Below are 12141 nucleotides of genomic sequence, written 5' to 3' on the forward strand. Positions count from 1 at the left end.
ATAAGCAGAATTTGGTAGCTAAGAAAAATGAAATTTAGGATGTTGAAGTTGAAGTTTGACAAAAGAACAGAAAAAAGGGTAAAGCAGTTGATCGAAAGGTTGAAAGCTTCAGAAAAACGATAAAGAAACAGATCGACACCAACAACAATACATTGAATCGGAACAACATGTTGCTTATGGAGAAGATGGCCAAAGTAGACGAGCAAATGGATGAAGCGCTATTCATGCACGGACATCATTAGAGCCAATGCTCGAAGGGTGGGGAAGAGACATCTTTCGTATCGACAAAGCTTGGCTGAGACAGATGCATTCTTTAGAAAAAATTGAGAATCGAGCCTTGCTATTCATGCACGGATCATTAGAGCCAATGCTCGAAGAAATGCGATCGATGCATCTCATATAAAGCCAAGTTACCATGGTGGTCAGAGCATATGACGGCTCACCTCGACCAGTAATGGGGATTTTAGAAATGGAGCTATATGTGGGGCCGCAAATGTTCTTAATAACATTTCAAGTTATGGATATCCACCCTTCCTATAGTATGTTGTTAGGAAGACCTTGGATCCATGCGGCTGGGGCGGTAACTTCATCATTACACCAATGCTTGAAGTATATCATGAACGGGATGCTGGTGACTGTCAAAGCTGAGGAAACAATCTCCATGATAAAGAATGTAGCCATACCTTTCATTGAAGCGGAAGATTGTAAGGATGATAATATCCATGCTTTTGAGATTGTAAATATTGACTGGGTACCTGAAAATACAGTACTAAATAAGCCAAAGATCTCAGAAGCAGCAAGGATGGCAGCTCATTGTTTCTTGGAACGTGGGATCCCCTTTTCTGTGTGTAATCTTATAACTAAGGTACCAAAAATGGGCTAACCTAACAAAGATGAATTGTGCTGATCAAAGATTTGGCTGGGATATAAAACCTACAAAAGAGGATCATCAATGGCTGCTAGTCGGAGAAGCCCCAAGGAAAGAAGAATGGCTAGGATTGAAGGGAGAGAGCCTGAAGAAGAGAAGCTTGAAATCCCTCCCCTTAGAGTGACATTCCCAAAAGTTGCATATATATAATGCAACCCGATAAAGGAGCAGAAAGCCTTGGTCAACAACTATCAAATATGAGCATAAACACTTTGAAGGAGGATGAAGGGGAAGGAGATGACATGAAGATGCGTAGCGGGAGGAAAGGATGAGGCACTCCCACAAACTGACTATCCACACCCTGGAAGAAGTCTCTGCTAAAGCCTTCATTCGAAAGCTAGCCGATGGCGAGAAGTTTCCAAAACTGGGGTGACTCAAGAAGCCCCAGTAGTGTTTAAAATGTAAAACCAACTTTGTCTGCTTTAACCTGCTTTTGTCAATTGCTTTTGTTTGCTTTATTTTCCCTAGTTGACAATTCAAGGCTCATGATGTCAATTAGATTTGCCGTTGTCTTTGAGGCCCATCTTTTGTTTGAAGTAATGAGATCATGCGTTTTCCAAATTTGTCCCTTTATCTGTGCATTTACACCAAAACACTTTCCGCTTTCAGGAACCCTGAAAAGCGGATCTTCCACAAACATCACATACACTTAGCATCGAGAATGAATGGCCAAACTTTAACGAACATGTTATCACCGTGGAAGGAGAAGAATGGGATGAAAAGCAATGTTAAGGAATTTTACAAAGTTAGTAGAGCAACATGAACAAACCTGGAACCAGCTGCGGAAGAACTAGAAACCATAAACGTGGGTAATGATCAGATTAAAAAAGAATTGAAAAATAGGGACCTTAAATCCACTCTTGAGGAAAGAATAAAAATAAAGGCCCTCTTACAAGAATATGTAGATGTTTTCGCTTGGTCCTACGAGGATATGCCTGGTTTGGATAGAAATATCGTCGTTGCATAAGATACCGCTGGAGGAAGGTTGCAAGCCAGTCAAGCAGAAGTTGGAGGAGAGCTCACCCGGATGTTTGGATCAAAGTTAAGACAAAACTCGAGAAACAATGGAATGCAGGCTTTCTGGAAGTAGTCAAGTATCCACAATGGGTATCCAACATTGTTGTCGTACCAAAGAAGGAGGGAAAGATTAGAGTCTGTGTGATTTCTGAAATTTGAATAAAGCTAGGCCCCAAAGGATGATTTCCGTTGCCACATATAGATGTTTTGGTGGACAATGCTGCACGTAGTTCCACATATTCCTTTATGGATGGTTTCTCGGGATACAACTAGATAAGATGCTCTAGAAGCATAAGGCAAAAAACGACTTTTGTTACACCATGGGGAACCTTTTTGCTTACAAAGTTTATGCCATTTGGTTTGAAGAATGCAGGAGCCAGCTTATCAGAGAGCCATGGTCAACTTTATTCCATGATATGATGCATAAGGAAATTGAGTGTATGTAGATGATATGATTGCCAAGTCCAAGAGGAAGACGACATGTAAAGGTTTTGAGGAAAGTTATTTGAGCATTTGAGAAAATATGAACTGAAGCTCAACCCCTGCCAAATGTTCATTTTGGAGTTAAGTCAGGAAAAGTTGCTCGGATTCGTGGGTAAGTGATAAAGGTATAGAGGTGGATCCTGATAAGGTGAAAGCCATCCAATCCATGCCATTCCCCAAAACGGAGAAGAGGTGAGAGGATTCTTGGGAAATTGAACTATATTGCCAGATTTATAGCTCAGCTAACCACAACGTGTGAACCTGTCTTTCGGCTATTGAGGAAAAAGAATCCGGGGATTTGGAATGAGGAGTGCGAGGAGACATTCAATAAAATCAAGCAATACTTACAAAATCCGCCTTTGCTTGTTCCTCCTGTATCAAGAAGGCCTTTAATACTGTATTTGACAGTAACTGAAACAGCTATGGGGTGTGTATTGGGTCAGCATGATGAAACTGGAAGGAAAGAGAGGGCCATTTATTACCTTAGTAAGAAGTTCACCGAATGTGAGTCTAGATACACGGTGATAGAGAAACTCTGTTGTGCATTGGTATGGGCGACGAAAAGATTGCGACATTACATGTTGTACCACACCACTTTGTTGATTTCAAAGGTGGATCCACTAAGGTACATCTGTGACAAGCCCTATCTCTCAAGTCGAATTGCCAGGTGGCAAGTTCTGTTGTCAGAATATGACATAGTTTATACAACAAGGAAAGCCGTGAAAGGAAGCGCCATTGCAGACCACTTGGCTGATAATGCGGTGGAAGATTATGAGCCATTAGATTTTGATTTCCCTAATGAAAATGTATTATCAGTAGTGGGAGAAGAGAAGACAGATTGGTGGACCATGTTTTTTGACGGAGCAGTAAATGTTTATGGTAATGGGGCCGGTGCGGTGATCATCTCTCCTGACCAGAAACAATATCCAGTTTCAGTTAAATTGTGTTTTGAATGTACCAATAATACTGCAGAATATGAGGCTTATATCTTGGGTTTAGGAGCTGCATTAGAGTTGAAGATCAGAAAGATAGATGTATATGGGGACTCAATGTTGATTATCTGTCAGGTGAAAGGAGAGTGGCAAACAAAGGAAGAAAAGTTGAGGCCATACCAGGAATATTTATCCACACTGTCAGAAGAATTCGAAGAGATAAGGTTCACCCATCTAGGAAGAGAAGGGAACCATTTTGCGGATGCTTTGGCCACGTTAGCTGCTATGGCAACAATGGATCTCGGGCATAAGGTACATCCCGTACACATAGACATCAGAAATAACCCAGCTCATTGCTACTCAGTTGAAGGAGAGGTAGATGGAAAGCCTTGGTACTACGATATCAAGAATTTGTTGCAAAATCAGGAATATCCAGTAGGAGCTTCGAAGATGGATAAGAAAACCCTAAGAAGGCTGGCCATGGATTTCTACCTGGACGGAGAGATTCTGTATAAAAGATCATTTGAGGGAACTTTGCTAAGGTGTTTGAATGAGACAAATGCTAAAAATGCTTTACGGGAGGTGCATGAAGGGATTTGTTCAACTCATGCTAACGGGCATATGGTAGCAAGGAAGATACAAAGGGCCGGTTACTTCTGGATGACATTAGAAAAAGACTGCATCGACTATGTCAGGAAATGTCACAAGTGTCAGGTACATAGTGATAAGGTCAATGCACCTCCAACCCCTCTGATTAACCTAACATCTCCTTGGCCATTTGCGAATGTGGGGGAATTGATGTGATTGGACCAGTTAACCCAAAAGCCAGCAATGGGCATAGATTCATCCTCATAGCTATTGACTACTTCACGAAATGGGTAGAAGCCAGTTCGTATGCTCATGTAACACAGAAAGTGGTGAAAGAAGTTATAGAAAAAAGATTTTGATTTGTCGATATGGTCCACCAGACAAGATAGTGATCGATAATGCACAGAATTTCAATAGCAAAATGATCGTGGAGCTTTGCACCAAGTGGAAAATCAAGCATTCAAATTCCTCACCATATAGGCCCAAGATGAATGGTGCCGTGGAAGCAGCCAACAAGAACATCAAGAAAATTATTCAGAAGATGGTAATCACTTACAAGGATTGGCATGAGATGTTGTCGTTCGCTCTCCATGCATATCGCACTGCAGTAAGGACCTCGACAGGAACTACTCCGTATGCTCTGGTATATGGAATGGAGGCGGTGATGCCTTTGGAAGTAGAAATACCTTCGTTGAGGGTTTTAATGGATTCAGGATTAGAAGAAGCTGAATGGGCCAAAGTAAGATATGAACAGTTAAACCTGATCAGTGAAAAGAGGTTGGCTGCAATCTGTCATCACCAACTTTACCAGAAAAGGATGGCCAAGGCATATGACAAGAAGGTCCGACCTCGCATATTCCAGGAAGGAGATCTAGTGCTAAAGAAACTATTGGCTTTACCAGGAGAAGATCGAAGCAAATGGGCCCCAAATTATGAAGGTCCCTATATAGTGAAGAAGGCTTTCTCAGGAGGAGCTTTGAAGTTGTCTAGAATGGATGGAGAAGATCTAGCCAGACCTGTGAATTCTGATTCTGTAAAGAGATATTATGTCTAATGTGTTCAGCTTTCTCCTAAAATTAATAAAGCAAGTTTGGCCATGATTTCTTTGTGTAAAGAACCCTTTTTTTCATTGCATGGATCTCACAATGCGTAATTTGTTTCTCTCTGAAAAAATCTCTCGAAAGAATCGGTTTTGTGCATGATTACAAGGAATATATCATAAAACGCTCAAAAATGAAATTTAAGTTATTCCTAGTAAAAAGGTGACTGAACCAAGCAAACCCTAAAGCTAACCATATGATGAAACCCTGCCCCTGATAGCATGTTTCCTTCCAAGATAAGAACAAGGTTTATCAATCCTAGTAATGTGCGTTTTGAAATGAGGAAAGGCCATCTTTGTCATCCCTTCACTTTCTAAAAATTTTATCCTTTGTAGTCCCCATTTGAGCCGGATTGAGTTTCTTCTTTATAAAAACCCGACTAAGACCACACCCTACACTGGGGGCAATAAGAGATCTTTTGTTAAGGATGAAAACAATGGTGAGAAAAAAAAAAGAGAAAAAGAAAGGGGTTGACAAAACACAGAAAAAAGGAGAGAAAGAAACGAGGACTTAGATATTTGAAAGTTAGAACCCCACAATTGGGGGCAATCCCATGAAAAGAAAAAGAAAAAAGATGATGGTTTGATAATGCTTGAAGACCAAGAGGAGGATCCTTAAGCAGGCTTCTCCAAATGCAACCTATGAGTCAGTTTCAAAAAGAGTGGTCTTAAGTCCTTAAACCCTCAAACACCGTTGAGCCTTAAAGCGTCCTTTTCTTTCATATCCCATAGACATAGCCTACATTACAAGCATTCAGAAGTCCTTTATAATCAAGTGCACATAATTTGAGTTAATAAACGTTGGTCTCATATCTCACAGGATTTGACAAATGAGTGATAATCCGCTTTTAGGAAACATTTCCCTTTTCTACACGGTTTCTTCACATAGATACAGATACTTAAAGCTTAAACAGAAGGCCACCTTGGATAAAAGCCTTGGCTTAAAGACAAACCGCAGTCCAGAAACCAAAATAGGATTTGCTTAAAAGAGTTTTTGATGCATATTTTGAAGGTTCCGGTTGTCATGTACAAATTCAAGTCTTTTGAAGGATTTTTTGGAAAAGATTTTGTTGCGTTGTTGGAACGAAAACCAAAAAGCCTTTAATTCGAGAAAAACAAATTAAAAGCACTGATAAGAGAGCATGTAAGAAGCAGCGACAAAGCATGCATTTTAGAAAAAGGGTCACCTAATGACAAGGTTGGGGATCTTCTTCCCTGGGATGAGATGGAAAGAAGAGACTTGATGAGAAAGGAATCCAGCATGCCATTGCGAGCACATGAACAAGGTCGTATCAAGAGAGAGTGTCAGAAATTGAAGGATGTGAGGGGACCTATGTTTCCAAAACAGGTAAGGATGCATGCATGGCATCCAACCACAAAGCATTGCATCAAACATTTTTGTTGACTTGGTAAAAAAAAAAAAATCCTCAATAGTCCAGCAAGATTAGGGTCAAAGAAAGAATTGTTGATTTGGAGAAACAACAAAGATTCATGGTTTTGACCCTGGAATGGGAAGAAGATGAGATAAACTCTAACATTAGGGAAATCTCAAAGGAATAGGAAGATCAATCAAGAAGAATTTTCAATTCAAACCTTATCATCTTGAAGAAGGAACATATTTATGGTTAAAGGAGATTGCCAGAAGGAATCGCAGGATTAACCACAACAGGATTTTGGTTCGGGTTGAAGGGGATCAGCGAAGGGATCTCAGTTCAGCCCAACCACACACACCTTGGTTATGGTTAAAGGGGATCGACGAAGAGATCTCATTTTAACCTAATTGGAAAGGATTTGATTTTGGTTCCGGTTGAAGGGGATCGGCGAAGGGATCTCAGTTCAGCCCAACCCTACACACACCTTGGTTATGGTTAAAGGGGATCGGTGAAGAGATCTCAGTTTAACCTAATTGGAAAGGATTTGATTTTGGTTCTGGTTGAAGGGGATCGGCGAAGGGATCTCAGTTCAGCCCAACCACACAGGATTTTGGTTCTGGTTGAAGGAGATCAGCGAAAGGATCTCAGTTCAGCCCAACCACACAGACCTTGGTTATGGTTAAAGGGGATCGGCGAAGGGATCTCAGTTTAACCTAATTGGAAAGGATTTTGGTTCTGGTTGAAGGGGATCAGCGAAAGGATCTCAGTTCAGCCCAACCACACACACCTTGGTTATGGTTAAAGGGGATCGGCGAAGAGATCTCAGTTTAACCTAATTGGAAAGGATTTGATTTTGGTTCCGGTTGAAGGGGATCGGCGAAGGGATCTCAGTTCAGCCCAACCCTACACACACCTTGGTTATGGTTAAAGGGGATCGACAAAGAGATCTCAGTTTAACCTAATTGGAAAGGATTTGATTTTGGTTCTGGTTGAAGGGATCAGCGAAGGGATCTTAGTTCAGCCCAACCACACAGGATTTTGGTTCTGGTTGAAGGGGATCAGCGAAAGGATCTCAGTTCAGCCCAACCACACAGACCTTGGTTATGGTTAAAGGGGATCGGCGAAGGGATCTCAGTTTAACCTAATTGGAAAGGATTTTGGTTCTGGTTGAAGGGGATCAGCGAAAGGATCTCAGTTCAGCCCAACCACACAGACCTTGGTTATGGTTAAAGGGGATCGACGAAGAGATCTCAGTTTAACCTAATTGGAAAGGATTTGATTTTGGTTCTGGTTAAAGGGGATCAGCGAAAGGATCTCAGTTCAGCCCAACCACACAGACCTTGGTTATGGTTAAAAGGGATCGGCGAAGAGCTCTCAGTTTAACCTGATTGGAAAGGATTTTTTCGGTTCTGGTTGAAGGGGATCGGCGAAGGGATCTCAGTTTAGCCTAGCCACACAAAGATTTTAGTTCTGGTTGGAGAGAATTGCTATAAATGAAGGGTTTCAGATCAACCAAGTTATGAGAAGATCAGTTTCGGAAGTTTACTTTTGTTTATCTTTACAAAACTTACTTTGCAAAGTCCTTGCTTCGTAAGCATTGTAAAGAGGGGGCATCTATTGTAACCCATTTTTGGGTCCCCGTAAAAAAACAAATAATAAAAAAAAAACAAATAAATAAATAGCCAAAGGAGGTTAGAAAAATAACAAAGGGGGGAAGCGCTCATAAAATGGTCAGAAAATTGGTCCAGGAGGTTAAAAATACAAAGATTGGATTTTTGGCAGTATATTCTTGAAGGATGAGAGCCCTATTTAGAAGGAAAATTTGAATTTTGAGGAAAAAGCCTAAATTTGAAGGTTTATGGACATGATTGGATTTTTAATGGGATTTTTAGGGGTTTGGATTGCGAGAAAAATTGATTTTTAAATCAATTTGGGCTTTAATTAGAAAAAATTTAAGTTCTGGGGCCAAAATATATTTTTTAGAAATTTATTAGGCCAAATCAGGGGCTTAATTGCATGAATTTTGAAGTTTAAGGGCCAATTAGGGGCTTAATTGCGAAAATCCGAAACCAGGGACCAATTTGGAAAAGGCGCGAATATAGAGGGAGCTGTATTGAATCGATTCAGGGGCCTAATTGAAGAAATTAGAAGTTTATTGATCAATTAAGGGCTGAATTGCATAAATCAAAGGCCAAGGACCAAAGTGAAAAACTCGGCCAACTATGGGGGCAGGGACCGAAATTGGCAGGGACGCAATTGAAAAGAAAAAGATGATTGAGGGCTGATTTGGAATTTGGCGCGTTCTGGCGCCATTTTTAAATGAAACGGCGCGTTTTATCCAAAACGACGCCGTTTCATACTTAAAAAAAAAAAAAAGGCTAAACGATGCCGTTTTGAACGGCACTGTTCCCCTTTCTTCCCCGCCTAACATACAGCAGTAAAGAAGGAAAAAGAATGTATAATTAATGGTGTTGGTCCCTCCAGCCCACCGACCGAAGACATTGGCCGACCACCTACCGCACCGCCGAAACTGAGGGAGGCACGCCTGGACAGCCGCGCCCGACCAGCCGCCGCATGACCCCACGATGAAAAAAAAAACACATGCTCACGGGCTATAAATGGAGGAAGAACAGCAACACGCAAAGGGGGAGGAGAGAAAAGAGAAAAAAACAGAGGGGAGGGCTGGCAGTATTGTTGAAAGAAAACCGTGAGGGAGAGAGAGAACTAAGCTTTTTGAAGAGGGACCGAAAGGGAGAAGAAAAAGCTGAGAACAACGTGAGAGAGGGGTTGTAGAAAAGAGGAGGGAAACTGAAGAAGAAGACAGAAGAAGAAAGGGAAAACCAGCCACTGAAACAGAGAAGAGAAAGGGAAGGGACAAGAAAGGAGTACTGGAGAAGAAGAGCAACAGCAGCTGCCACCGCCATCCTGCACCATCGACACTGCCACCGCCACAGCAGAACCGAAGAGGAAGAAGAGGAGCAGAACAGAGAGAGGGAATAACGAAGAAAAACTGACCCAAGGTGATGGTGAACAGAAACAGAGGAGAGAAAGAAAGAGGACAGCAGCCGACTACTACACCGCCTCCGCCGCCTCCGCTGCCGCCAGCGTCGCCACCGTTCCAGGTAACTTTCTCCACTGCCATTTTTTTTGCTTCGGCTTCGGCTTCATCTGCATGCAGAACGTTTACGTTCTGCACCAGATGAAGATTAATTAGCTAGTTACTGTGCTAGTTACTGTGCTGTGCACAGTAACTGGCTAATTAATTCACGGTTATTGTGTGCACAGTAACCCCGTTTACTATACACGCTAATTAATTCTTTGGTTACTGTGCGCACAGTAACCCGGTTACTATGTGGACAGTAACCAGCCCATGCATTTGGGCCAGGTTCGGCCCAACCCATGTATTTGGGCCTGACCCGGCCCATTTCAAAAAAAAAATCAAAAATATTTGTTTCAGCATTTTATAATTTTTCCGCGTAATTTTTATGTCATTTTGATTAATATTGGGTGATATTTGTTTTTATGTTGTTAAAAAATACAAAAATCTGATTTTCAAATACCCGGTTTTCGTCAAAAACTTCCACAAAAATACAAAAAAAAAAAAAAAAGAGAAAAAATGTTTTTGTGCATACGGCCAAGTGTCTCAAAGCTAAAAAATTCATATTGTATTTTTCATACACAAAAAAAAATATATTTTAGCATGCATTTTGGCTTTAATAACCAGTTTATTAAAGTCAAGAGAATATTGGCCAATATTTCAAAAACAACAAAAATTTTATTTTTTGGACAATAAAACCTGGGGTATGACATTACACGTAATGCATATTCCGGATATTTAATTTTTATTTTTTAGACAATAAAACCTGAGGTATGACATTACACGTAATGCATATTCCGGATATTTAATTCTTTTTTTTTTGGACAATAAAACCTGGGGTATGACATTACACGTAATGCATATTCCGGATATTTAATTTTTATTTTTTTTGGACAATAAAACCTGGGGTATGACATTACACGTAATGCGTATTCCGAATATTTAATTCTTTTTTTGTTTGGACAATAGAACCCGGGGTATGACATTACATGTAATGCATATCCTGGACAATAGGAAACCACCACGTGACTTAGATTTTATTAGACAAAATAATGCAGCCTACCTTAGGTAGGGCGTAGTTGGGGTGCTAACACCTTCCCTTTACGCAACCAGTCTTCGTACCCCATCTCTGAGACCAGTTAGGGTTCCTAGTAACCAGAATACTAGGTGGCGACTCCCAGTCCATTTTTTAGCTTAGAGACAAAGAACTCCTTGTCTCACCATTTTTTCCACGCCAAATAGACACACCACACCCTCATGAAGGGTTGGTAGTGGACGATCGCCGCGCGCCGCCACACGTGCGACACATAGATTTTGATAATATTAGGGTTTTAGTGAGGAAGCAAAACAAGCCACGCATTGTTTTCCACTCTTTATCATTTTGTAATGACCACATCATGAGACACATTAATAAATTTACATTGATTACTCTCTTTTAAGCATACTTAAATGACTCAACCCGACTTAGACTTCATTTAAAGCTTAAATCACGGGTTAGGTGATTGATAGGTTGATCTTGATTTTAAAATTCAATTTTTATAAAAAATTGAAACAAAGGGTTTTTCTAACTCTAAAATGGGGTTTAAGTGGGCTGTACAACAATTATCATGCATAGATTGTAGATGTAAGCAGTTGACAAGTTAATAGCTTGGTGTTTACCGCTTCAAGATATATGTTAAAATTGATTTATTTGATTGTACGAGTGCCGATAGATTGTTTGGCATATTAACATGTCAATAGACCCATCAATGGATCCATTGTGATAATGTAGTCTCACTGGGCTACGTCCTATATATCAATGCTCTTCCTAATCACTCGTTTTTGCTAGATTTTACCAACTGTATGTGTTTCCTTTTTGTTTTCGATGTGTCTTTGCTGTTCGTGTTGGGAAGGCTTCAAGGAATCAAGATATTCTTGTTGTGGCCATGGAATGTATAACGCAGCACATTGTGGAATAGAGCCATATAAACTATGCAAAAATCCAAGTGAATACCTGTTCTTCGATGGATGGCATCCTACTGAGAATGGTCATCGGATTCTAGCTGATCTGTTTTGGAATGGCAAACCAAGTATCGCAGCTCCATATAACTTAAGACAGCTATTTGATCTCGAATCGACACCCATCATCATTTCATCAGAAGAATATGAAGTTCCCCACGATGAATAATTTTCCTTAAATGTATTCTATATATATTCTTCGATGGATGCAAACCAAGTATCGCAGCCCCATAAAACTTAAGACAGCTATTTGATCTCGAATCTACACCCATCATTTTATCAGAAGAGTATGAAGTTCTCCAAGATGAATAATTTTCCTTTTGTTACTTAATTTGTTGCCTGGCTTTGAATCCACCATTTTTCTATGGGCTTGCTATTGTTTCTTCTCCCATTATGTCTTTGAGTATTTTCTGTTTTGTTTTGTTGAGGAATGTTTAGTTTCAGCTCATTTGGATGGATTTTGTATGGTTTTCTTTGCTTTGGTTTATCTTAAGTTGCGCTTTATCCTTCAAAAAAAAAAAACTTAATTTGTAACTTAAATGTATTAAATTTATGCTCTCTAACTCAAAGCCATGGAAATAAACCTAGTCTCTCTTCCCATTCTTTCTTCTTAGCTTCATACACAC

The 12141-nt window shown here is 40.3% G+C and overlaps 1 protein-coding gene across 1 annotated transcript; it reads left to right on the forward strand.

Annotated features, from left to right (window-relative positions):
* Positions 1-616: 616 nt before the first annotated feature.
* Positions 617-5022, forward strand: LOC140955804 (uncharacterized). The gene is made up of 6 exons (XM_073410510.1): positions 617-865; positions 2671-3584; positions 3699-4074; positions 4355-4492; positions 4607-4886; positions 5012-5022. The coding sequence occupies exons 1-6, from the start codon at positions 617-619 to the stop codon at positions 5020-5022; spliced, it is 1968 nt and encodes a 655-aa protein (XP_073266611.1).
* The last annotated feature ends 7119 nt before the right edge of the window (positions 5023-12141 follow it).

The sequence above is a fragment of the Populus alba genome, chromosome 7, assembly GCF_005239225.2.
Source record: "Populus alba chromosome 7, ASM523922v2, whole genome shotgun sequence".
Classification (NCBI taxonomy): domain Eukaryota; kingdom Viridiplantae; phylum Streptophyta; class Magnoliopsida; order Malpighiales; family Salicaceae; genus Populus; species Populus alba.

Excerpts from the sequence above, each read along its gene's own strand:
- LOC140955804 (XM_073410510.1), top strand. The coding sequence starts at position 617 with ATGAACGGGATGCTGGTGACTGTCAAAGCTGAGGAAACAATCTCCATG. Across the intron at positions 866-2,670 it reads TGTGTAATCTTATAACTAAG|CTAACCACAACGTGTGAACC; the intron begins GTACCAAAAATG and ends TTTATAGCTCAG. Across the intron at positions 3,585-3,698 it reads GAAGAATTCGAAGAGATAAG|AAATAACCCAGCTCATTGCT; the intron begins GTTCACCCATCT and ends CATAGACATCAG.